Source organism: Gobius niger, assembly GCF_951799975.1.
Source record: "Gobius niger genome assembly, chromosome: 12".
NCBI lineage: Eukaryota > Metazoa > Chordata > Actinopteri > Gobiiformes > Gobiidae > Gobius > Gobius niger.
In genome coordinates this window covers 20,844,032-20,868,013 of record NC_136863.1, presented here as the reverse complement: position 1 = coordinate 20,868,013, position 23,982 = coordinate 20,844,032, and the positions used below count along the sequence as shown (strand labels likewise).

The window sequence follows — 23,982 nt, the reverse complement described above, 5'->3', positions numbered from 1 at the left end:
ATGTAATCTTCATTTATTTGGCAAATTGCTTTTTAGACCCTTATTTCAGCTGCTATAATATATTTTGAAATAAGACTTTTTTCCCCCCTGAAATGTGTTATTCCAAATTTGACTAAGTATGTTTTTTAGGATAAGGGGATGTGCATGACTGAGCATGTTAAAAAAAAAGTCCAGAATTAAATGTAAATTAGTTTTGTTTCATCATATTGTGTATATATTACCAGAATTTGTATTTGTTTAACGGAGTTGTGTACTTTTTTGTAGACCTTGATTATGGCTCTCTTTGGGGTGCTTGTGTTGACGTTGGTTTGCCAGTGCTGGAGTGCACCACATGTAAGTGTGCGCTAGAAAAAAATGCCATTTTACAACATGTTTTTCAGAACTAGTTCCAATGTATTTCTTTCCAGAGGAGGAACTGGACCCCACAGGCAATGCTATACCTAAAAGGAGCACGTAAGCGTCATAAAAAGCCTTCAAGGGGGAAAAAAAAGAATAAACATAAAATAAATTTGCATTGCTTTTTCAGAGGGACTTCATTCCATCGTGGAGCGGCGCAGTGAACACGACGTAGATGCTTCTCCCTATGGTGAGTCAGAATCTGCCAATTAAAAAACAAAATATCTGCTTCTAGATAAGTGTGTTTCTGTAAAGCCACACTGCGGAACATTACCTGACATTATATTATGTGAAACTGTTGTACAGTGTTAAAAAATGGTCAGCTATGTAGAAATAAATATGGCAAAACATCTGTTAGACACCGACATTGTTATTTAGGCAGTAGGTTTTAAAAAGAAAGCATCGAGCAATGGGCTTCTCGCTTTTCTACTGGAAGTCAAAGGAAAGTGGCAAAATCTCCATGGTGATGAGATGGTGATGTCCTGCTCTGAGCAAAAGCAAGAGTCAGGTCTGAGAAGTTATTTTTGTATGCTTAACAAATTACAAACATTCATTATAGAAATGGTGATATGGTAATTTATTATATTATTGAGTGAAATGTTGCGCAGCATGGCTTTAAATGAACGCAGGAACAGGATAGTTATTTTTGAGATTTTAAAATCTCTTTTAAAAAAGATGTAAGGCTTAATAAAGGTTGAACAGATGGATTTGAAATTGACCATCGTCTCGAAATGCTTGTCAAATGTGTTGGTAGTGACGTACGATCGAAGCAGTGACCAGCTGAAGATTTCCCTCCCTTTATTCAAGCTTCTATTGAGATTAATACTGAAAGGTAAAGTGCTTAAATTGAATTAATGTCTATGAAAAGGACATTTTTTAACCTCGTATTTTCTTTCAGGAGACACTCATTATGACAAGCTCAACAGTTCATAATCGTATAAAGTCTTTGTTGTTTTATATCACAGGTCCTTCCTTTGAGAATGATCAAATGTAAAATCAATAAATAAATCTGCGTTGTCTATTTTCTCTGTGACTTTGTTATAATGAAGTACAGTCACTGGAATGTGTTTCCCCGAGGCAGTAATCATCTTATTCACACGTCGCAGTGATTAGCGCCGCATTGAGCAACAGGCTTCATCACATTGAGGGAGAGTGTCAGGTCAAACTCAGGTCGACAGGTGAAGAAGACGTCTTCGGGCTTACATGAAGTAAAAATGTTAGTGAATGGATTTATATTTAGAAATCACCCTGTCTGTTTACTTGTAACAGTGTTGGTACTACAGCTTAATATTGAGATAGATGGAAACAAATAAATGTAGAAAATGTAGTTTGTGGTCATACCACCTTTGCTCTGCCCAATCCCGTCAGACCTTGGAAGCTAAGCAGGGAAGGGCCTGGTCGGTACTTGGATGGGAGACCGTTTGGTAACACCAGGAAGCCTAGCGAATGTAGTGAGTGAGTGAGTGGTTGGTGGTGGTCGGAGGGGCCGATGGCGCAGACTGGTTGCCTCGCTTCCGTCAGTCTACCCCAGGGCAGCTGTGGCCACAATAGTAGCTTACCACCACCGAGTATGGAGTGAACGAATAGTGCAATGTAAAGCGTCTTTGAGTGTCCAGAAAAGCGCTATATAAAACCAATGCATTATTAGTATAATGTTTCAAGTATTCAGTCAGCATAAACTACTGTGAGTAGTAGTGACATTATGCAAACACAAAGGGCAACTAAGACTAATAGACTAATATGACCCAATCCACCTCAAAATTATATAAGATCCAACATTTGTAGTGTCTGTTTAGAAAATATTCCCTCAAAAATAATGAGTTTCTCCCACTAATTTACAGTTATTTCAGTTCTAGTCACCACTAGAGTATAAATCAGACGTTTCTACCCTTACTTCAGTAAATAATTGAATAATTACAACAAATAATTTATCTGTATTCATATTTGGTGTTTAGTATCCTTTGGACAAGAGCAGAGAAAACACATAATCGGACAAAACATCATTATTTTTTAGATCAGTCATTAAGGTAGGCTATTAAATACATTATTTGGAACAATGGTGTGATCACAAACACACAATGTCATAGATTAAATTAAAATATACAAAATTAAATAAATTCTATACAATTCAAAGCTTTTGCGCCATAAAATACTTCACTTGCTTTACATTTTAAGCCACATTCAATAGTTCTCTGTGTTTTGATGATAACAGTGACTAAAGCGGTGTAACAGTTACTAAAGCTGTGTAAAATAGTAGCTGTGACTCTATAGAACGCACGAGGAGAGCTGCCCTATTACTGAGTTTGAAGATGTCGCCCCCTACTGCCCGTTCAGAGGTCCTTCAGGTCTTTCTGTATGTCCCACAGGGTGCACGCGCTGTCCTGCAGTTGCCCCACCTCGTCCTGGTTCAGAGTCATGTTAACCACACTGGACACGCCCCCTCCATTCAGCACACAGGGTAGACTTAAGTACACCTCCTCCCCGATCCCGTACATGCCCTGGAACACACAGGCAAACAGTCAATGCAAATAGCCTGAAACGATGCTATGTAAATGTGGTGGACCATAAGAAAACACTGAAGACCTGTGTGCAAGGTGAGGCCTCAACAAAATATTTCAAACAGCTGCAAGGTCAAAACTAGACCAGGTGTAGCATTCAGGTTCAAGCAAGTTTATATTGTTTTACCAGCTGCATGATGAACTACAGACAGCTTCTGGGGAGTCCCATTTGACAAAACCTTATGCAAATATATAGAATAGTGACCAGCTTTAGGGACCAAGTCACTACACAGGTAACTTGTTGAGTTTTCAATCTACAACACTGCATTGAACTGTCAGAATGAGACACAGTTCCTCCTTTAGAGCCTTATTTCCTAAGACAAATGGTGATGTGTTCAGTGCCCACTGTACCCCAGTGTTAATTTTGACAACATATTTTGCTTTAGTTTTAGTCTTTTGACAAAAATGTAATTCAATTTTAGTCAAGATTTAGTCAAAAAAATATCTTCAATTTTAGTCTAGTTTTAGTCGACTAAAATAAGACTAAATAAAAATGAAAAGGAGAGACTAAAATCATCCAAACTTCTATTGACCGTCTGAAAGAGCCTCATATCATGTAAATTCACTGCCAAAGGAACAGCTCTGAGCTTTGTTCATGTGGGAACAAAGCTCCATGAAGCAGAGGAACAAGATTAAATATGATTATAATGAATATTATAAAGGAAAAGTCGACAAAAATTGTCTTAAATTTAGTCGACTAAATTTACGTGCAATTTTAGAATTTAGTATTTAAAATATCTGGACATTTTAGTCATAGTTTTAGTCTCAAGAAAAACTTTTAATTTAGTTTTAGTCCAATTTTAGTCGTCAAAAATATCACTTTGACTAAAATTAAGACTAAATATTTTAGTCGACGAAATTAACACTGCTGTACCCGCTGTAGTGCCATACCTGGACCATCGTGGAGACCGGGTGGATTCGGTTCATGTTCCTCATGATGCTCTCTGTGAGGTCCGCCACGCTCAGACCAATGGCCCAGTTTGTATATCCCTTGAGTTTGATCACTTCGTACGCACTGAAGGTCAAGGACATCATTGAAGAAATGAGAAAACACTCAAACTAGCATTGGGTGTAAAATAAGCTCCTCTAAATAGTTTGACTATATTATATTTCTTTAAAGGAGTGTGGAAAATCTAGCAGGATTTATACACTCACTGCCTCTTTCAAAATCCTTGGATCAAACTTTCTTGAACTTGTAAATTGCCTTGTATTTCTGTTGAGTTACAAATATTTTAATGACGCCACTTGCTCACCTGTCGACCACCATTTTGTGAGCCTCTTTCCAGTTCTCCTCATCCTCTTCGGTGCCGATGTTTGGGTTCAGTGTTTGCAGATTGACTCCAGCCACGTTTGTCCCACTCCAAACGGGCACTAAACACACACAGTGGCTTCAAGATTCAAAATTCATAGTATACTTCTATTATACTTCTATTTCTAAGTTATGTTGAAGTTTATAATAGAGTAGGAACAAATCAAAATTATTATTATTTAGAGGCTGTATTTGTTTGCATTTTTCTAATAAATACTTTATAGCTCTATTTTTAATGTACTATTGTAGGGTACTTTTACCAATATGACATAAATGAATATGATTTGTTTATTACTATATTATTTACATCCAAAATCGTCTACCACAGATTTACATAAAACCATATCTTACCGCTGGTGTCCCCGTGTTCTCCCAGTATCCAGCCGTTGAAGCTGCTTGGGTGAATCCCCAGTTTGTCGGCCATCAGAAAGCGAAACCGAGCTGAGTCCAAGTTGGTGCCGCTGCCGATAACTCGATGCATGGGTAAACCACTCAGTTTCCACGTTACGTAAGTCAGCACATCCACTGCAGGGAAACACGTGACGGTCATTACTGAACATAATGGCCCATGATTTGATCATGAACAGGGAGTACCAGGGTTAGAGACCACCAGGATGATGCAGTCAGGGCTGTATCTGACGATTTGAGGGATGATGTGTTTGAAGATGTTCACGTTTCTTTGGACCAGGTTTAGGCGACTCTCTCCCTCCTGCTGCCGAACTCCAGCCGTCACCACCACAATGCGGGAGTGTGCAGTTACGGAATAATCTATGGAAGAAGACTGAATTTAAAATACACAAGCACAATTCATACACAAGGCAATTGAAAGTGCTTCACAGTTGCATAAAATGACAAGAAAGCAGATAAAATGAATAAAACATCGACATAAAAAATATAAATTACAGTAAAAGGCAAGAGTGCAGATAAATACTTTCAGTTGTCATATGCACGGGTAAAAATAACTGTTTCCAGTCTGGATTTGAACATTGTCAGAGTTGAGGCCTGTCTCACATCCTCATGAAAACTGTTCCAGATTTTCGCTGCATGAAACTGAAACGCAGCCTCACCATGTTTATTATTGACTCTGGGAACCACCAGGAGACCCCTCCCTGAAGTTCTCAGGGCCCGAAATGGTTCATATGGCTGTAACATGTCAGTTTAGAGCAGTACCAGAGATTCCCACCCAGTTTTCTAACCTGTGAACTAAGATCCCGTGGTCCTGTGTCAAAGGCAGCGCTCAGTTCCAACAGAACTAAAACTGAGACTTTGCCTGCTACTTTATTTGCATATTCTTTGTTCTGTTTAGTATCAGAAATGAAGCCTATTTCAGCCTGTGAAGGGTGGGCCGCACCATGATTTAATTTCTTGCATACTTTCATACTTTTCGACATTCTCCTGATCCCTTGATCCGTAAGAAAAACTTTGTTTGGATTAAAATGCCCATATGATCCGTATCAAACTAAAACTATGCACACTAGGCTATAACCTCCATCATACTCCAAACCAGACATTGTCAAAGTCCAGAGCATCGTGGCCCCCAATCCAAATCTAGCTAAATATCTCAACAAAAAACAAAACTAGAAATATCTGGTGGGGGAAAAAGTCTGAAAATTAATGTATATATATTTTTTTTCCGCAGCAGAAGCACTTGCCCTTGTCAGCAACGATGGTGGGGGTTTTGAGGAACAGACTGCCGTGCTGCAGATCCATCATCTCTCCTTTCAATTTGTCCTCAAGAACGTCCACTAAGGCCAGTTCGTCGGCCAGCTCCTGCAGAAACACAAATAGGGTGGTGTTCATAATGCAATATCAGTATTTGGCCTTGAGGAACACATTTGGTGAGGTCATAATGTGTTTTGGCACATTCTACGTTGTAGAAAATACCATTACACCATATTTGACTTTAATTAACTATTATTTAACATGATGTGTCTATACCACGCATGTGAGATGAGATACTTGATTAAGAGAACCTTGTAGCACAGTAACAAGGTACGTGCCAATGTCACATCACAGTTCAACCTCCAGAACTCTGCTTAGAATCATTAGGCTGATTTTCCAATTAAGGGATCAGCAGCAACAGCAGTAGTAGTAGTAGTAATAGTAGTAGTCTAAATACAAATAACGGTAAAAGCATTTATCTTACCTAAAATATTACTATTAAAAATACAGTATTTTAATGTTGTGGGATATAACTGATGCACATAAATTTACCTATCTTTCCTTCCCTACAAATCACATGGTTTCTTTAAAGTGCATAATGTCTAACACTCTCAGTTACTATATTTGTAGATGAGGCTTTTTAAGCCGTCACCTGAACTTGGTAGTTTAAGTATTGTAGCTTCATCAGCAGTGCCCTTGTGATCTTTGTTTGGTAGCAGACTGAGTATAGCAGGTCAAGTACCACCCAACTTAATTCTAAAAACCTCTGTCATTTAGTGAGTGTCACTATCAACTTGTGCTGTCGGCGTCCATAAGTTCAAGGGCAGTGAAGAGTTAAGAGGAGCTCAGACGCCCGTAGAGCACTAATCTGGTGTGAGGCTCACATCAACCCCTTAGGCGAGCAACAGGTGTGGATGTAATCTACTACAATAAACCTAAAAGGGGCACTTACTCTGAGCAGGATGCTGACCGCACAGGCCATGCCCACCTGCCCCACGCCCACCACCGTCACCTTGTTTCGTGGAGGCTCCGGTAGACCCTTAAACAATGGGGTGATGAGCTTTTGGAGCGTTGCAGACATTTTCACTGGAAAGAACACAAAACAAACACCCGGTTACTTTCTAATATATCAACTAGGGCTTAAAGATGAATGAATGATTATATATTTTTCCTTCTCTCCAATGTTGATGCCGTTGGAGATATTTTAAATGTGAAACTGGATTTTGATATAAATACAAATACAGCTGCAACACTCACAAAATCGCAATATTAGGAGTTATTCCCCACAAAATATCAAGTCCTAAATTCAGTTTATTGAGGATCAAAAGTTAGGCCACATTGCGTGTGACATGTGTCTGTCCCAAGCTGATATAAACAAGGAGGGTTGTTGCAGGAAGTGCATCCAGCGAACAGAAATTCTAAATTGAAATGTGGATCACTGCATGCTGTAGGAAGCAGCATTTGGTTTGGTGACCGGAGAAGAAGTCAGGGTTTCTACTATGGGTCTGAGATGGGGTACAATAGTCAGGGATAACAAACACACACTGACAAAAATTCTCTGCATTTACTATTAGATTCATTATTTCACAAAGATCGAATACCATTCCATACAACAATTAGGGCTGCTTAGGGTAAGACGGGACATGTCCTCCTTTTTGCAGAGATCACCTTGAAACAAACACTGGTACAAAAATAGCATGGATACTTGCTTTGCTTGACGATGCTCCGGGCTGTGAAATATATGTACCACCATATAATCAGCATGGCACACTGTATAGAGATCCACTACACCTCTAATGCATCAACAGCTAGCCTTACAGAACACTGTAGGTCTGTTAGATTTGGAGGAAGACAGTACTCAGTCGGCTCCCTGCTCATGTGACTGTAGCCCAGACTGGAGAGTGTGCAGCGCTCCCCCCCTCCCTGCTCTCCTGCACCCCTCCCCTATCCCAAACAGAGGATAGTGGGTATAATCGGATGCCTAACTTGTCCGAGTGACCACAGAGAGTTAAAGGAGTTACAGTAATCTTTTAACACTGTCTCCATCTGCTCCATTGCACTTGAACCACAAATGAATGGAAAACCAAAACTTAAACGATGCCCTGTTGTAGGAAAAATACTTGGATAAAGTGAAGTCTGTTAAAAAGCCCGGGCTGCTCTTCACTTTTGGGGACTTTATGGAAAGCTGTAAGTCATCAAGCTCTAATAACAGGTCATATCCTGCAACCCTGGTAGAAATTTCAAGATTTTCAAGTATGTGCAAATTATATAGAAGGCCTGTGTGACCCAAGCAACAAAAAATGATTGTCATCCACGGAGGAATGCCATGGGTTCTTGAGCAACAGGGCTTGTAGGTAGTTACTGGACACATAGTATTGAGTACAAGGAAAATACCAGCATTGTTTACTGAAGTGGAAAGACAACCAGACTGTAACAAAACAAAAGACACAACTCGTCAGACAGGAAGAAACTTACCAGATGAAAGTCCACTCACCTGTTTAGCGAGAGTCTTAATATTTACTACAATGTTATGGGGCCGTCGTCCAATCCCAAGACGCTCAGGTGTGAGTTTGGTACTCTCTGCTCCTCTCCCTGCTGCGTACCAGGCAGGCGACTGGTGGATTTAATTGAATAATCCGCTCCGTCCTCTACAAAGTCCCATTGTGGTGCTCCGCTGGTCATCTCATTAGGAGACAATACAACTGAAAAGACAACAGAAAACTTAAAGTTAAGTACCGGTGCATGCAGAATAGAAAATGGATGTTGAGCATATTACAGAACGTAGTGCAATGATTCATATTTACTCACAAGCCAGAGAACTTTGAATGCTAAACTTTGTTGGAAAATGAAATCAATAGAGCTTATGTGTGTAATGTCGACATAGCAAAAGAAAATTGAGTGGATATTTCTGCAATGTTATTCCTTTGTTTTGTTTCTTGAGTCCAAGCTCCATATGGAACCTTACTGTGAATATTTTCAGTGGTACGGGAACCCTGCACACACAAACCCATCTGTCCAGTCCAAAATTCTTTCCATAGATCTTTCTGTTGTGAGGAAATAGTGCTAACTTCTCTGCAACTGTTCACTTGATATTCACCATAACCTATAAGCAATGTCAAATTTAAAGTCTAAGGAAAGGGGTGATCGCCAATGGCCATGAGCTGCATTTTTGTCAAGTATATCCAATAAGAGGGGGGAAAAAAAGACAAAAATTTCAAACAGTTTGGCTGTGGGGCAAAAGGCTAGACGGCACATTCAGTCCACACTTAGTCAGCGATGATGTAACAAAAGGTCCATGAAGGCATCAGAAAATCATTAAAGCGTTTTAAGAAAAGAACATTTAATTCAGAATTTCATATACATGATGCAAGACAAAATAATACAGGTCCATGTGGTGACAACTGAGTTTATTTCATGATAAACAGCCTACAATATCATAAATAAACAGATCACATCCTTACCCACATAACCCATGTCTTCTGTCCATTTTGTGGGAGAGCTGCCTGGTCTGAAATATTGAATAAATCTGACTTCTGTGTGTATTGCATTTCACATGGTACCGAAAATGTACTATAAAAAGCTTTACACTCACTTTAGAAAAATATCAAAAAACACAAATGAAGATGAATCTGTCCCATCCTCAGTGTCAACATGTGCTGTGTAATTTGCTAAAAACACTGAACTTAAAAGATCTGCCACGTATGGACAATCGCAGTCAGTTGGTGGGCTATGTGGGTGCACTGCATGAGCCAGCCCTGCACAGACATGCAGGACCGAAGGATCAAAAACCTAATAATAAAAAAAAACAGAAAAATATAATGAAGCACAACAAAGCACAAAACCCCAAAGCATGTAAAACTCAGATGGGCACCATGGCAGAGAAAGAAAATCATGATTGAAAGCTAAAGTTTCCTTATTGAGGAATTGTCAAATTGTTATTTATCTGGAAAAAAAAATGTTTTGTAATTACACTGCTATATTTAAAGTACAGTAGGTTTGTAGCTTAAAATTATTTGCAAAAGTGATGATTAAATACAATGAATGAGTGAATGTAATACAAATCATAAAACTACCATGATTTAAGCGTGGGAAAAAAAAGTAATGTCTTTTTTTTACTTGGTTTTCCTCATGCGGCGATGTGAGCTGGTTGCACCTCTTCTCCCTCCACTGATCACGTTAAGAAATTTTACCTGAGCACCTTTGAAATTATGAGTAACTACCTACAGAAAAAAGTAGCTTCATTTTGTACAGAAACACTCCAAGTCATGGTGGCGTTGGTAAAAGCGCAGTTTGTGCTTGAAATGGGAGGGTGTCATAAGTGCTTGCATTTATCCAGGCACTTCACCATCAGAAAAAACACACCTGGCACGAGCGTAATGAGAAACTACAGTATGACTTTCAAAAATACTATCATGCATGAATAAACTGGCCTCCCAAATCAGCACACACTTCTACATATATGGGTTAAATGCTCACGAAGACAAACAATTTCACAGGTTAAAACGACATAAAACAAGTCACTTCGGACAGAGTCATCCAGAAGCTACGGTAAAATCCCTCCGAGTGTCAGGAGGAGAGGCTGAGAGGAAAGAGAGGAGATAGCTCGTCGATTTGTGTCTTTAGTCCAACCAGGACGGCAAAGAAAGAAAAAGCTGAGTTGAGTTTGGGTTGTGATGTGCTGTTGTAAAACAGTGGAGTGGACTTGATGAGCTGATGGGCTTCACTCTGCGGGCTGCGCCGCGGGTGCCGGGGCTTCACCTCCGCCGATGCCCAGGTAAGTGGCAGTGCTTTCCGCCACTCCCTTCAGTGGGACCAGGACGCCGTCTGCCAGACCTTTGAGGGCTTCGATATGACTGCCGTCCAGGTTTTGGTAAGCATAGTAGAGACCAACAACGATGGCAACGAGCAGGAGAAGCTTGAGAAGGATGGACAGGAAGCCTCGGCTGGCCGGTGCAGAGGCTGGGGAGCTGCCTGATTTGAGACACTCTGTGCGGCTCTCGGAGACGACTGTGGTCTGAACACGGGACTCATCCAGCCAGTACTCGGTGGGCTTCACAGGCCGGCCCGCTGCGCCTCGAATCGGGCGCCGACAGGTTGCACTAAAAACAAATACTTTTTCAGGAATGGTCATATACAGTATTCACATTTAAATCTCATTTCTTCTATTTAGAAAGAGTAAAAGGCTTCAATTTACAGTTGTTTTACAGACACTAAGTTGTTGGTAAGGTTTACCTCATTCCAGTCGGTGAACTTATTTCATTGGCAAGAATATCTTCAACAGCACTTTCTGCAGTCTTTTTCTTCGGCGTTTCCTCTGTGACAGTAATTTCCTCCACTATCTACCCAAGACACAATAATATTAGAAAAAAATCTAAAAATATTTACATGCATGTAACTTCAATCACATTTGCCCATGGCTTACTTTAGCTTGTCGTCTGCTGCTGGTGCGGACTGTGACGGGGGTCTTTCCTCGGCTGCGCACGGATTTCTCTACAACAGGCACCGGGTCTGCTTCGGGGGTTGCAATCACTTCTGATGAAAACGATCAAAACAAAAGCTAAATGTATACAGAATTGATATCAATTATTTCAAAACATTTTGTTTTTGATGATGGGGGTGGAAACCAACAGTAATAACTATATTGTACACCTATACTTGAATTTACTAGTGTAAAGACCATTTCTTTACTATCACTTTTCACAGTGGCATTTGGCACACCCTTTACTGTGGTATGCCTTGTTATTCTCCTAGTGCCGTAAAGCTCTATAATTATCCAAAAGACAAACTGCCCTTCTGTTCACAAACACACTCACTGACTCCTGGATGTAGTGCCTATGTGGCAATAAAGGGAGGTTGCAGCTCACCATCCTCCTTGTCACTGTACTGGTCTGAGTTGGTGTTGCCATTCTGGTTACTGTCAACCTTTGGGAGGGTCGTGACCTCTGCAGGGGCCTCGAGCTCGGGTGGGGGCTGGTCCAAAAGCTTCTGCAACTTCTTCTCATACACTTTGCGAGTAGAGGCTGCAGTAAAATACACAAAACATTAATATCAAAATATCAATCAACAAATACAGGTGAGACTTGGAATAGAAATTGGCATAAAACAAACATATATCAGGAACGGCAATATTTTAAGCTATTGGACACTCACAAAAAAACCTGTGTGCAGTGATTGAGTGATCACACTTCAGACTAAAATAATGGACATAAGGCTGAAAACAGATGAACTGAATGAGGAAACCATCTGCACCAGGAGCAGCGCATCGGCTACAGTTGCCAGGGCACCGACATGGCCGCCCAGAGGAGGTGGAGGAGAGACACCCAACCTCCACCCAAGCACCCACACAGCCAACCGCAGCTCCCGAGGCAGAGGGCCCCCTCAAAAGAAACACTGGGAGACTATAAAGAAGATAAAAGGCAATAATGCAGAGGCTAGAAAAATGTCCCTAAACATTAAAAAATGATAAAATTATGAAATATCTAGTGAAAATTTAAAAAAAAAAAATTCATGAACTTAAAATACGTAAAATAAATGGCCTTCCGTGTTATAATGGACTGCCTTCCAGGTATCTAAGTGTGCCTTAATCCCAGCAGGAACTCACCCACAATCGGTCCAGATTCCACCCCGTGCTTGGCCAGCTGTTCTTTTAAATCTTCGTCTGTGAGCTCTGTCACCTCGACTTCGTCCGTGCGGGGCTTGTCTGTCTTCTTTGTGGCTTTCTGAGGAACAACAATGGCACATAGTTGAGAGGAAAAGCTGATTAAGTCGTTAAGTCATTTAAGGCAAAGGAAACACTTTCTAACGGTCACGAGAAACACCACAAGCACATCTCGGTGAATAAATGTACTTACTCTCCCAGAACGGCTTTTATTGGTGACCACGGGCGCAGGTAACTCTTCATCGCTGGAGAAAGTGTCTGTAGGAGGACTCTTCTTGTTGTTGAGAATGGTTAAGTTTTTGAGGTACAGCTGAACGTACACTTCTTTCTTGTGCTCTCCGCTCGGAAGTGGCACATTGTTCGCCGTAAGCTCGGTCTTGAGCTTTTCTTTAGTTAAAACCGAAGGATCTTCCAGAAACTCAGCCATAGTGTACTTCCTCTGTTTGCGCTCAGTTTGTTTTTTTCTTTTTGCCGCCCAAAGCTAACACACAGGAATTAGCTGGCTCGCCCAGCAGCTACACACAACACTAACGTGACGGAATAGCGCTGTTGTCAAACAAGACTGGCGCCCACCTCCGATGGCTTAGCTAGCAGCACAAAAAACGATTTAGCAAAATCAACAGCCGAGTTAGATGATTAGCCGAACAATCTAAGGATAAAAAGCGAGCTATTAATTTTCGGAATACTGTGCATGCGACAACCAACTAAGAAACCGTGCATAAAGTTGAAAATACTCAGTTGTATTTTTCCTGAATTAGCTTAGCATTAACCGGTCCACTTGCCGACGTTTGTCCGCGGTCGAACGAGCCTAAAAATCCAAAACGCCTCGCCATTGGTCAGGAGGAGGCAGTATGGAGGCCTCTGATTGGCTGCTATGAATGGAAGCCTAGCAGGCTGCCATCACAAAGAAACCGCTCAAATGTCGACTCGGTACAAAAGCGAAACACCCTGCTTTTGTTTTTAATTGTCTGTGTATTGTCTTTGTTTTGTTTTTTTAGCACTAACGTGGGTGAAGTGATCCAAATGTGCTTCAGCTCACAAAATCCGACAACCTCAAACTGTCGTCTTTCCGTAGAAAAGACCCGAAGTTTATGGTTTAAACGTTATGTGCTCTTTGCAAAAGCATATATCCTTGCATACAAGTACCGCTTAAAAACTTTTTCGGGCGGACGAATTGCATAACTCTACAGCGAACCAAGTGTTATGATTTTAAGAGTGCTCATTTGTAACTTGTAACACAAGATGGCAGCAGCATCCGCCACCAAGAAAAGTACCCTGTTGGTTCGACCCATACGAGTCATAGATTTCGGCTGTAAATGACATTTCCCTCGGAAGACTTAAAGCCACACTGTAGAACATTCCAACACTAGATTGCATGTTTGAGGTGTATTTCACCAATAAAAGCACAATGCACAACTCTACTTACCGGGTGAACTGTTACGCAGCCAACTTTGTGATTTATAGGCTATAGCCTATCCATTGACTATATTGTTCTGGGTTATAAAAGGCACAATGAACTAACAATTGCAAGTGTGCAACACATCATTTTTGTCAGTAAATCATCATTCACAGAACAGTACGCCTACTGTATAATTGGTCTATTTATAGACTTGGCACATCACTTGAAAATGTGGTAGGCCCAATGCAAGAACACTGGCTCTCATTCAAACATGGCATAGCGTGAACACCTGTCTGCCCTGGCTTAGGCGTGCAGTTGTCTCTGTCTGGTGTTTTCCTGCATACTCGGGACAGTGGTGAGTGGGACAGTGTGCCTGCTGCCCACCTGTCCTTCAGACCAGCCTCCCAGGAGGTTTCTGGGGTGCCGCTGCAAAATGGAGGCAATTGATCCTCGCCTAAGCCCCAAACCGCACTAAACACTGTACTTGAAGCTTAGTTCAACTTTTCCATAGTGGATTTGCCAATGGAGTGTAAGCATAAAAAAGTTTAGCCCTTGAGAAATACCTCTTAAGCTTTCTTTGTATGTAATTTATACAGAAAATAAGACGTGGGCCAAGAATCATAGCGAGTGCCTCTTAAAGAATAACAGTCATGGCCTCTGAAAAATGATCAAAGCCCACTATTTAATCGTCAACATTCACATTTTCAGAATGAGTTCATTTAATAGGGACTTGCTACACCTGATGTGGCCCAGGCGGTTAAACTGACAACAGCTTTTGACAGATGATTGTAAAATAAATCCTAGAGAACAAATGAAACATCTGGCAGGAACAAGCCTCAAAACAATTTACGGGAACTTAAAGCCTATGTGAAAATGTCTTTACTGCTGTCATATTAAAGAGAAATGACAAGAAGGAATAACTCTGAATAATAAATCAATTAACAAACCTGTAAGTGCGGAGTGTTTAGAGGAAAAATGGTGAACAAGAACCTATGCAGTACAAATAATCTAAAAGTGGATTGGACAGTGCAACCGTTAAACATGCTCTACTTGGTTTAGAGTTTTTCTTGGATTTTAGGCCTTTTCTAAATCCCACTTGAGCCAACCACATGGAGTAAGTTGGGAAAAGTCAACCTCCACCACCCAAAGGACGTCTGATCCAATTGCACTGACACAACAAAATAAGCACTCACAAAATTAATACAAGTTATGAATAATCTGCATTGTATATCCCAACCATGTTCAGAAACCCTTAGTCCAGCTTTAGAGACCGAACATTTAGGTTTATTTGTTTTCTTGAGCTTGGTAAAATGACATGTATAGCAGAGCCAAATACAAAAATCTCCCTGTGCCCACAGGTATTACTGTCCGCTAGTAAATTAATTAATTACACCAATGGCCAGTGCGTTTTCCTGTCCAAAGTGGAGGGAAGGATGCGGGCAGTAAGAAGTGGTGTTTCACTTCACTTTGTGTGTCCTGGCACTCGCACAACCATTTAGTACTACTCACATAGTATATTTTTATCTGTTGACAATCCAAACTGCACTAAAAGGACATTGAGCCAGTTGTAGACATTTCTGTCAAGAGGAGAAATGAGACTCCCTCCTTGGCCCGTTCTTGATGCCCATTTGGCCACTTCTCTGTTTGTATCACGGTTCTTGATCCTCCGTGTTATTTGTTTTACTATTATGATTTGGGCTTTTCCCGTTTTATTTGGCTGTTGAATACAAAGCCACACTTGGTCATGGCCTGGTTGAACTTAGGGCAAAGATTACTGTGCGTTTACGTCTAGGCAGTAAAATGAAGTATTTCTATTGAGGCTCCAAGGAGGCACACAGCGGATGCCATATTGGATCAGTTGTTGGAAAACTTTATGCTGGCCATTCGTCTCTGAAGCATGTAAGGCAATGACATAAAAGGATCAACATAAATTTTATCTGTTGGAACCACTTAGTCTTAATGTACTCTTTGGAGAAGCTATTGGCGACCGCTGCACTCAGGCACTTTATGGCAAAAAGCATTTCCAGTGAAAAGTGGCAGACTGGGAATTTTAGCATATTATAATGTTAACAGTACTTTTATAACTGGTGAAGTATTAAAATTTATATAACAAAGGTCAACAGGTTCTAGCAGCATAATTAAAACCAAATGTAACATTTAATTGTAAGTCAAATGGTTTATAAAACAGCCTCAATATAAAGTTTATGGTCCCACTGATGTGGAAAAAAGGTGATGGAACATAATCTTCCTTGCTATAGTATAAGGCATTTCGTGATAACTAAAGTACTTTGCATTGCATTACTGGGGCAGACTGACAGAAATGAAGCTGCCTATCTGCGAAAATGCCTCTACCACTAAACACTCAAACGCCACAGTACAGTCACACAAAAGTGGATGCAGAGTCTTGCCCAAGGACACAGTGACGAGACAACCTCCTTAAGGGCTGGGATCGAAAAACCAAGCTAAAACTAATGAGCCACTGTCAACTTGGTTTAGTTAGGAGACAAACCAAGTACTTATGCTTGCAACCAAACTTTGCAGGCAAAAACAGCAACGACATAAGCTTACTATTAAGTTTGAAACAAAACAAAGCCAATTCAATACTCTTCACCGTCACATGACCTGAAGGAATTTGTCAGTCAATACTCCATCACTGACACAATAAAGCAGTGTCATCGAATTTGTATACTTTTAGAAGTCCTAGGATTTGCTCATCGTCCATCAGCGTTAAGCCCGCACACAGCTTCCTTGGTTGGCCGATGGCTCATTGTGAACTGCAGGGGCAACCTTACAAAGGTGACTGCCAGACTCTCGAGTTAACAGGAAATAAATATTTCCGTGCTTAACTTGGCCAACACACTCAACAGACGTTGCTCTGCGTAGTTTTTCTGTTCACATGGCTGAACGCTGGTGCCGTAGCAGTATGACAAGAGCCAATAGTCTTTCAAAGCGTCTGTGATGTGTTGGTTGTGACACTGGAGAGCACCTCGACTGTTTCCTTCCTAAGCCGGATGCCTGGGCTCTGAGTTCACCGGGCCCTTCACTCAAGCGAGTCGCCGTTTGGGAGGGTCAGCAGTAAACGAACCCAATGAATGAGAAGTAGAGAATCAACAGAGACTCTCATACCAATAAGGAGCCAGAACAAGAGGCGTGCCAACAGTGTAGGGTGCTTTATTGTAATTGTTGGCAGAACTCAAGCTAAATTTTCAATTAAGTCCAAGAAAAGAAGGGGGAAAAAAAGAATGAGTGGGTTTTATCGAAGCTGACAACAACATAATTCTTTAGAGACTGACGTGTGTGACGCAAAGATGAACTGACAAGATGTGTTAGCACAATCAGAACTATGTATTGTGACATCCTTCAATCAGAACCAGCATTGTAATCCCTTTAGCTACAGAATCTATTGTTGGACTATAGAGCAGATGCCCTTTACTGCGTTCCCATTATGCCTTAGTTGGACTGCTTTTAACAGATACTGACCTCTGCAATCCAGAATGGTCAAATGTTGCTGTTTTGGAGATGCTCTTAATTGTTATTGTTGCTGGTCAGTGTACAGTATGTGGTAAGCTTTACAAATTGCACAATATTGTAGGATAATACATATTTTCTCACTTAGCCTGGTTCCTAATGCTACATTTTATCTAAAAGCCAAAACTCCGACCATCTTCTTTCTTGCTGCCCACCTCCACTGCTTTTGGCCAGACTTTGTCAGTGAACCACGTGGAAAAAGCACTTGTCGTTGTGTCCACCAACTTTCCAGGAGGTAACCTTGATGCTCGTGCTCTTGTAGCTACGCCTCATAGTTTTGGTTAGTAAAAACGCCGGAGGCATATCGATGCTCTGAAGCCTCCCAGAGTGGCTCATCTGTGCCAGCGGTGACGGGCGCGAGTGCCAAAGTCTGGAGGCTTTGGCTCTTTTTTCACCCCCTGGATTCCAACACCAATGTATCCAGCTGAGGTACAATAATTTGACACCTCTAAAGCAGCTAAACCCTTTAGCATGACAACCACCGCTTTGTTTGCAATGCAATAAAACATTACAGTCAGCAACATCCAAACTGTATGTCTTTTTATTCAAGTTCGCTCCTTCCCGCCCCCCCCTGGTCTCCTTTATCCTTCTCTTTCCTATGTTGGATTTCACATACACTTTGTGGTAGCCTTGCAAAGTTATCAATTTTTTCTGCACCCGTTCACACTGAATAAAGGCTTGTTTCTCTGCGCCTGCTTGTTAAGACTTCAAGGACAGCGGCCTCCATCTGGCATTAAGTATTCCCGGTGCCAGTGTCGAGTTAACTGACACTCTTGCACTTAAAACTAAATGGCAGTGAACAGTCATCTCCCATGAGGTACTCACCTTGGAAAATTCACCCAGCTCCCTCATCTCCAATCATCATAGAGGGGCATACTCGCCACCCACCGAACGAAAAGCCCGGCCATGAAAAGAGGGATTGTTTCACTATTCAGGCATATACGGGGCAAATGAAAACATGTAATACGAAGGCTATGTCCTGTGCTGGATTTACCCAAGTTCAATGAGTCGTTGAGAAGTGGGAAGAGAACGGCGCACAAATGGAAAAAATATGGCGTCAGCAAGTTTCATCAACGAAGCATTGCAATTAAGACAGAGCCAGACTCCATTTTATAATTAAAAAGATACGGTTCAGCTATAACACAGGCCTACACCTAATATCACTGAAATGGCAGCAAAGTGGCTGTGAGGCCTTTCTGTACTAAGTTTGCAAGTTTGTACTCCCCTTACCTGAGCGGATGGATTTATCCAGAAATGTTCAAATACAGAAATACATTTGGACCATACAGTGTGTTACATGTATTCACCTGTCGGCAACAAACAAAGTTGTTCCACTGCTCTTTTCACTACTTTTTATATTGTTTTTTTTTGCTATAATGTTAATCAATGGACAATGTTTGGTGCTGGTGCCATAACGTGCCGGACGTCATGGTAACGTCAAATTTATAACATTGTATCACAAACTTCAGCAAGGTAAGCTGTTCATAACCAAATCCTGCTCAAGAACTGGAGACGGGTCCCAGCACTGCCCTCGCCCACTGCTCCTGGCAGGTGTGCTCCCAGTGGCACTGAAGAGAGTTAAAGGCAGAGAAGTTTTTTCTCTCAATTGAGATATTAAACTGGTAAGGCGGCTGAGTATTGCACTCCTGGTTGCAGATAATTTGATGGTTGGCAAGTTAAAGACCAGTCATTACTATAAAGAAGTCGAGGTACTTTTCAAAATCTTGATAAAAGCTTTGATAAATAAAATCAGACAAACCAGCAAAAACAATTCTTCATATTGTTGTCCTATTGTTATAGCTCTGTGGGTTCCACATGTTGACTCCGTTTTGGCTCTATTCCTCCAAAATGGGAGCACATTCTGTAAAATACGTTTGGTAACTCTAAACACATTCATCAACGATTTATAGAAATAATGTAATAAATTTTCATTTTCTCCCTAAAACCACACTTAATTGGCTGCAAACAGCTGTGTAATACTGTGTTTAGCTAAGCGAGACCCACATGAATTAACACTGAAGCAGAACTTGTTTTTATACAAGCTTGGAGGCTTTACAAAATTCCACATCAGTGCAGCACTGTAGCACCTCTATGCTCTAGGTAATTACCAAGTTTCCCATTAGATTTCCCAGGACCATATTTCTAATTTTACCAGATCTCTTGGCTGTCCTTCAGAGGTTGTTTCCATTTTAAGCTGTTGAAACACATGTCGAGTCCAGGTGACTTGAGGGCAGTGACAAGCACCTTTTAGATCCCAGGAGAGCTGACTCAATAACCATCCGTCTCTGAATTGACAATGGAAACTTTAACGTTCAAGAGATTTTTCAGTTTGTTACTAAATTTAGGTCAACCCGGTGGGAGGTGGCAGGTTGTACAGAGCAGCAAAGATGAGCTTCTAGTTGACTGAAGGTGGTCTGAGTTTCTCTCATGCACCGGCTCTTGGGTAAACACAACAGTACTGCGGTTAGCAACAAGATGGCAAGGCACGAAAGACCTCACTGTGCAGCTAAAGTTGTCTTCTCTGGCCCACTCCGTCTACAGCCCTTCCCGTTACAGGGGCCTGAGCAGGGATCAGGGGAGAGGACCAGTGTGAGAACCAAGAGGTCCAACGAGGAAGTGCTTCTATGTGCAGTTTAGACCTCACAGACGGATGAAGATTTAGATTAAATTTAGATTATTGTTGTTGTTGTTGTTGTTGTTGTTGTGTTGTTATCCCAAAGTACTTCACTTCCTACAGTATAGGAGCCATCATATGAGAAAAATGTCAGAGGAAACTTGAAGTGTCTGGTTGTTGTCTGCTAAAAGCAGGCCCGGATCTACAGGGGTGCAAAAGGGTGCATCGCCACCTCATTTTAAGTTTGCGTAGCATCGCAATGTATTTTAATAGGAAGTATCTCTGGTTGCATCCCTTTGAAACTCTGAATTACCCTCAGTCTGGTTGTTTTGGAGCGGGCGCTGGTGAAAAATATATTATTGTTTATCTTCAAAACTATGACTTAATGCAGGGGTCCCCAAACTCTTCAGGCCATGACCCCCAAAATCAGTCAACAACTCGGGACCCCTTTCTTTAAACTCTAATTAGCATTTATGCTAATTGAAGTTGCAAAATATTATTCATCTGGTTTAATGATGTTAGTTTGGATTTTGATATTTGGCTTAATTTGACTGAAATATGCAAAAATACATCAAATTGAATTTCTGAAATGCAAAAAATATTGTCTCAAAATCTTGCGATCCCCACTTAAGTGTCTCGAGCCCCTGCAGTGGATCCCGACCCCCACTTTCGGAACAAGTGACTAAATGTACATGTAATGTTTATTGAAACCAATACAGTACCACTGATTGAAAAATACTTGCAGTTGTACTTTTTAATATCAAATATAGTAATACTAATAAAAACATAATAATAATAATAACATTGTTATATTATATACATTTTTATTCATGACCTGTGATTGGTGAATATGCCTATGCATAATTCGAGACATTTGAAAACCGGTATATTTTATCAACGGGAAAATCGTTACAACAATATAGCATTAATCATCAGGATCATATCCAATAAAGTGCCAGATTAATCAACACAAAGAGAACACTGACAGACCCTATCCACAGAGGAGAAATAAGGGGCACCAGTTATGCCTTTATCCATTGAGTTCTGTTCCTCCCCTATGCACACAGATCACAATATGGGGAGCCGAGGCGGCTACCTGTGCAGACCACAGGGGTGGCGAATAGCACGACTGTGGCTTTCTGAGCTTCTTAGCGCTGCGAGCAGAAGGATTTACGGTAACTCTCAGACAACCGTTCACAGCTTGGACTCTTGGCAAGCCTTCCATATTGTCCCTGGCTGGGCATCAAAACCACTGTACCTGGGGCCTAAAGTACCTACAGAAAACCCTAGGATATTTGAATGATAAATCGACGACATTTAATGGCTGAACAAAAAATGTTGGCATTGCTGTGCATATCAATTTTAATTTTAATTCACTATGAGAGCACATGCTGGGTGGCTTGATTGACCGTAGATCAGCTTCCATGTTCTTCATGTGACATGTTCGCTGTAAGGTTAGGATAAGAGCTCTTCTGCAAATTCAGCACAGGTGCAATAGTAGAGCAGGACCCACAGAGCTCAGGGACAACAATAGCCATAGGGCTGATATTGAATATCAACTATTATTTGAAGTACATTGAGTAAGTTATCTTTAAGTTCCTTTTGGGACATAGTTTATTTCTCGATTGAAACTTAACACTTTCACTCTGCCTACTTCAGCAGGCTGCCTCTGGCGCCTCTGGTTTTGATAGAGGAGAGAATTGTTATTTAAGAAATGTGTGTTAAAAACATATGGTTAGAATATCTCATAAACCTAACAGGAACACAATGGATCATTTCACAATTTTCCCTCAAGGTTTTTTATTTTACAGCAAGGCAGTTCCTGTTATAAAAGTTATTGTTCTTTATTGCGGCATATTCATTTTCATGACATTATTCATATTGACCTGCATCACGAAGGTGATACAAGGCATATAAGGTACTTTTATTAGTTTGTTGACTGGACTGGATTTCAGGTCTCTGAGAGGATGCTCTGAGCCAAACACACCAAGAGCCACCCTGGAGAAAAAAGCACAGAGCTAATATTAGGGGAAGACTGATTACAGCGCTACTATTAGGGTCTGGCTTTGGTTTTGCGTCCAAAGTAGGAACGCCCTCAACACCTCTCTTTGGTCTCCACGCTCTGGCTTCTTCAATGGCACACTACATGATATTAAGCGGAGCCAGAGCAAACATACCGAGACGGACCACAGGGTTACTCACAGCTCATGCACATTCTTCTGAGGCCGAAACCTGACGCGGTCCTATTTTTCAGCAGCTTGTCAGACCCTATGCGGTTCAGAGAGGTAAACTCCGAGTGTTGTCACCTTTGCAGAGATTAGGTGGGTTTGACACTGCTGACCGTCACCTCAGCCATGGAGGTTGCAGGTCGCAGCAGACAATAAAGGAAAAAAACTTTATGAGAAAAGCTATACGTACAGTAGCCACTTGCATTGAGGTGTATGTAAACCTGTAACTATGACAGACTTTGGGTGAATTGACTTTGCAGTGTTTTATGCTATTTTTATAAGATAGAGCTTTTTACAGAATTGGATCCAAATATAAACTATTACATGATACTGTATGAGAGCATTTGTAAAGTCTCTTCGGGGTTCAGAACTGGAAGACTGTGCTTGTCATCATAGACTGGTTTTGAAAAATGTTTTATAGCAACTCTTGTGCATATCCACCCATGTGTGCCCAGTGAAAGGGGACAGGGAAAAGGAAGTCTTTCAGAAAGCTAGGCCATACTTCATCTCAGCAGGATTTGAACCAGTGTTTGATTGACAGGGCTCAGTGTGAACGGGGGCACACCAGAATCTTACATAAGAGAATAAATGCAGGTTTTCTCTGTGAATCGGTGTGTGAATGGATTTTGCTTTCCATGTTTCTCAAAGTTAATAATGTAAGCTCATACTGTTTGTTCTGTTGTTTCGTCTGGCTCCCCTGACGGGCGGACAGTTATCTCAGAGATACCACACCCATCTCACAGCCTTTTCAGTCCTGCCCTATTGAGAAAACAGCGGAGTCTTGATCAGTGACAGGTCCAACTGGCTGAACGACAGCTTCATCCATCTGCCTGTCAGGAGGGTGAACTCTCCCTTCCCTATTGTGCATTGCTGTAGCGCTAACTATCTGTAGTGCTAACTATCCTTCTAGCACATGGATTCTATACATGTACTAGAATTGACAATGATGCTTATTGAATTTAATTGTTTGTGGTCTCATAAAGTTGGAGCAACTGTGGATTGGCATGTAATTCTTGGAAGTTTGGATATCCACAAAATAACTTAAAAATACCACATGCACATTCACAGTGATCTATTTTAAGAAACACATTCACGTCTTCTGACAGCACAAACTGAGAGCTAATAGTATCACAGAGTATTCAGTATAACAACAGTAATGAGCAATATGGGTAGATAGGATAATGTGCCTGGAGAGGAACACACGGTTCAGAAAGTTCAAGGGATACCAACATCCTTTGGGACAATAAGGAGATTGATCCTTTTTGTCCCAAAGGATATTAGTATGCTGCAGGTGTCCACCATGGATCTATTATAATGTCCACACATGATACATTCAAACAACAATCATCTGTAAACAAAGATCCTACCGCCACTGCAGCGTACACCTTCATGATTTTGTGCGATTATGGAAAATCTTTAAGTCTGGTAACCAATCAGCTCTGATACGATACCCGTTTCTTCAATTTAACCACTGTGATACAGAAATGGGCCAGTGACAGTTAAAAGTTTTCCCATCAATCAACGAGGGGAAAGCATTATTACAGGGCGCATTTGTAACTTAACTTAATGTTGTATGATCCAAGCCCTGGCTGTGTAAATGAAAGTGGAAAGTCGGCATTTGTCAGGTGAC

The 23,982-nt window shown here is 41.1% G+C and overlaps 2 protein-coding genes across 3 annotated transcripts; both read right to left on the bottom strand.

Moving 5' to 3' along the window:
- Positions 1 to 2,627: 2,627 nt before the first annotated feature.
- ldhbb (lactate dehydrogenase Bb) lies at positions 2,628 to 8,562 on the bottom strand. 2 transcript variants are annotated; one of them, XM_079568505.1, is made up of 8 exons: positions 8,420 to 8,562; positions 6,878 to 7,011; positions 5,916 to 6,033; positions 4,858 to 5,031; positions 4,615 to 4,788; positions 4,208 to 4,325; positions 3,846 to 3,969; positions 2,628 to 2,894 (listed from the first exon to the last, which is right to left on the bottom strand). In XM_079568505.1, the coding sequence occupies exons 2-8, from the start codon at positions 7,004 to 7,006 to the stop codon at positions 2,727 to 2,729; spliced, it is 1,005 nt and encodes a 334-aa protein (XP_079424631.1). In that variant the 5' UTR covers positions 7,007 to 7,011; positions 8,420 to 8,562; the 3' UTR covers positions 2,628 to 2,726. The 2 variants fall into 2 exon arrangements, with proteins under 2 accessions (XP_079424631.1, XP_079424630.1); XM_079568504.1 differs by lacking the exon at positions 8,420 to 8,562 and adding an exon at positions 7,635 to 7,818.
- Positions 8,563 to 9,285: 723 nt separating this feature from the next.
- On the bottom strand, positions 9,286 to 13,393 carry tmpob (thymopoietin b). The gene is made up of 6 exons (XM_079568059.1): positions 12,777 to 13,393; positions 12,527 to 12,644; positions 11,790 to 11,945; positions 11,348 to 11,457; positions 11,158 to 11,264; positions 9,286 to 11,024 (listed from the first exon to the last, which is right to left on the bottom strand). The coding sequence occupies exons 1-6, from the start codon at positions 13,008 to 13,010 to the stop codon at positions 10,646 to 10,648; spliced, it is 1,104 nt and encodes a 367-aa protein (XP_079424185.1). The 5' UTR covers positions 13,011 to 13,393; the 3' UTR covers positions 9,286 to 10,645.
- Between the last annotated feature and the right edge of the window lie 10,589 nt (positions 13,394 to 23,982).

What these genes read in the sequence shown, in the direction of transcription:
- ldhbb (XM_079568504.1), bottom strand. Translation starts at nt 7,689, where the DNA reads ATGCTGATTATATGGTGGTACATATATTTCACAGCCCGGAGCATCGTC. An exon ending in CCGGAGCATCGTCAAGCAAA is followed by an intron (nt 7,012 to 7,634) that starts GCAAGTATCCAT and finishes TGTTCTTTCCAG; the next exon opens with TGAAAATGTCTGCAACGCTC. An exon ending in CCTGGTGGTCTCTAACCCTG is followed by an intron (nt 4,789 to 4,857) that starts GTACTCCCTGTT and finishes GTTTCCCTGCAG; the next exon opens with TGGATGTGCTGACTTACGTA.
- tmpob (XM_079568059.1), bottom strand. Translation starts at nt 13,010, where the DNA reads ATGGCTGAGTTTCTGGAAGATCCTTCGGTTTTAACTAAAGAAAAGCTC. An exon ending in GGAATCTGGACCGATTGTGG is followed by an intron (nt 11,946 to 12,526) that starts GTGAGTTCCTGC and finishes ATTTTACTGCAG; the next exon opens with CCTCTACTCGCAAAGTGTAT. An exon ending in AGTTCACCGACTGGAATGAG is followed by an intron (nt 11,025 to 11,157) that starts GTAAACCTTACC and finishes ATTTGTTTTTAG; the next exon opens with TGCAACCTGTCGGCGCCCGA.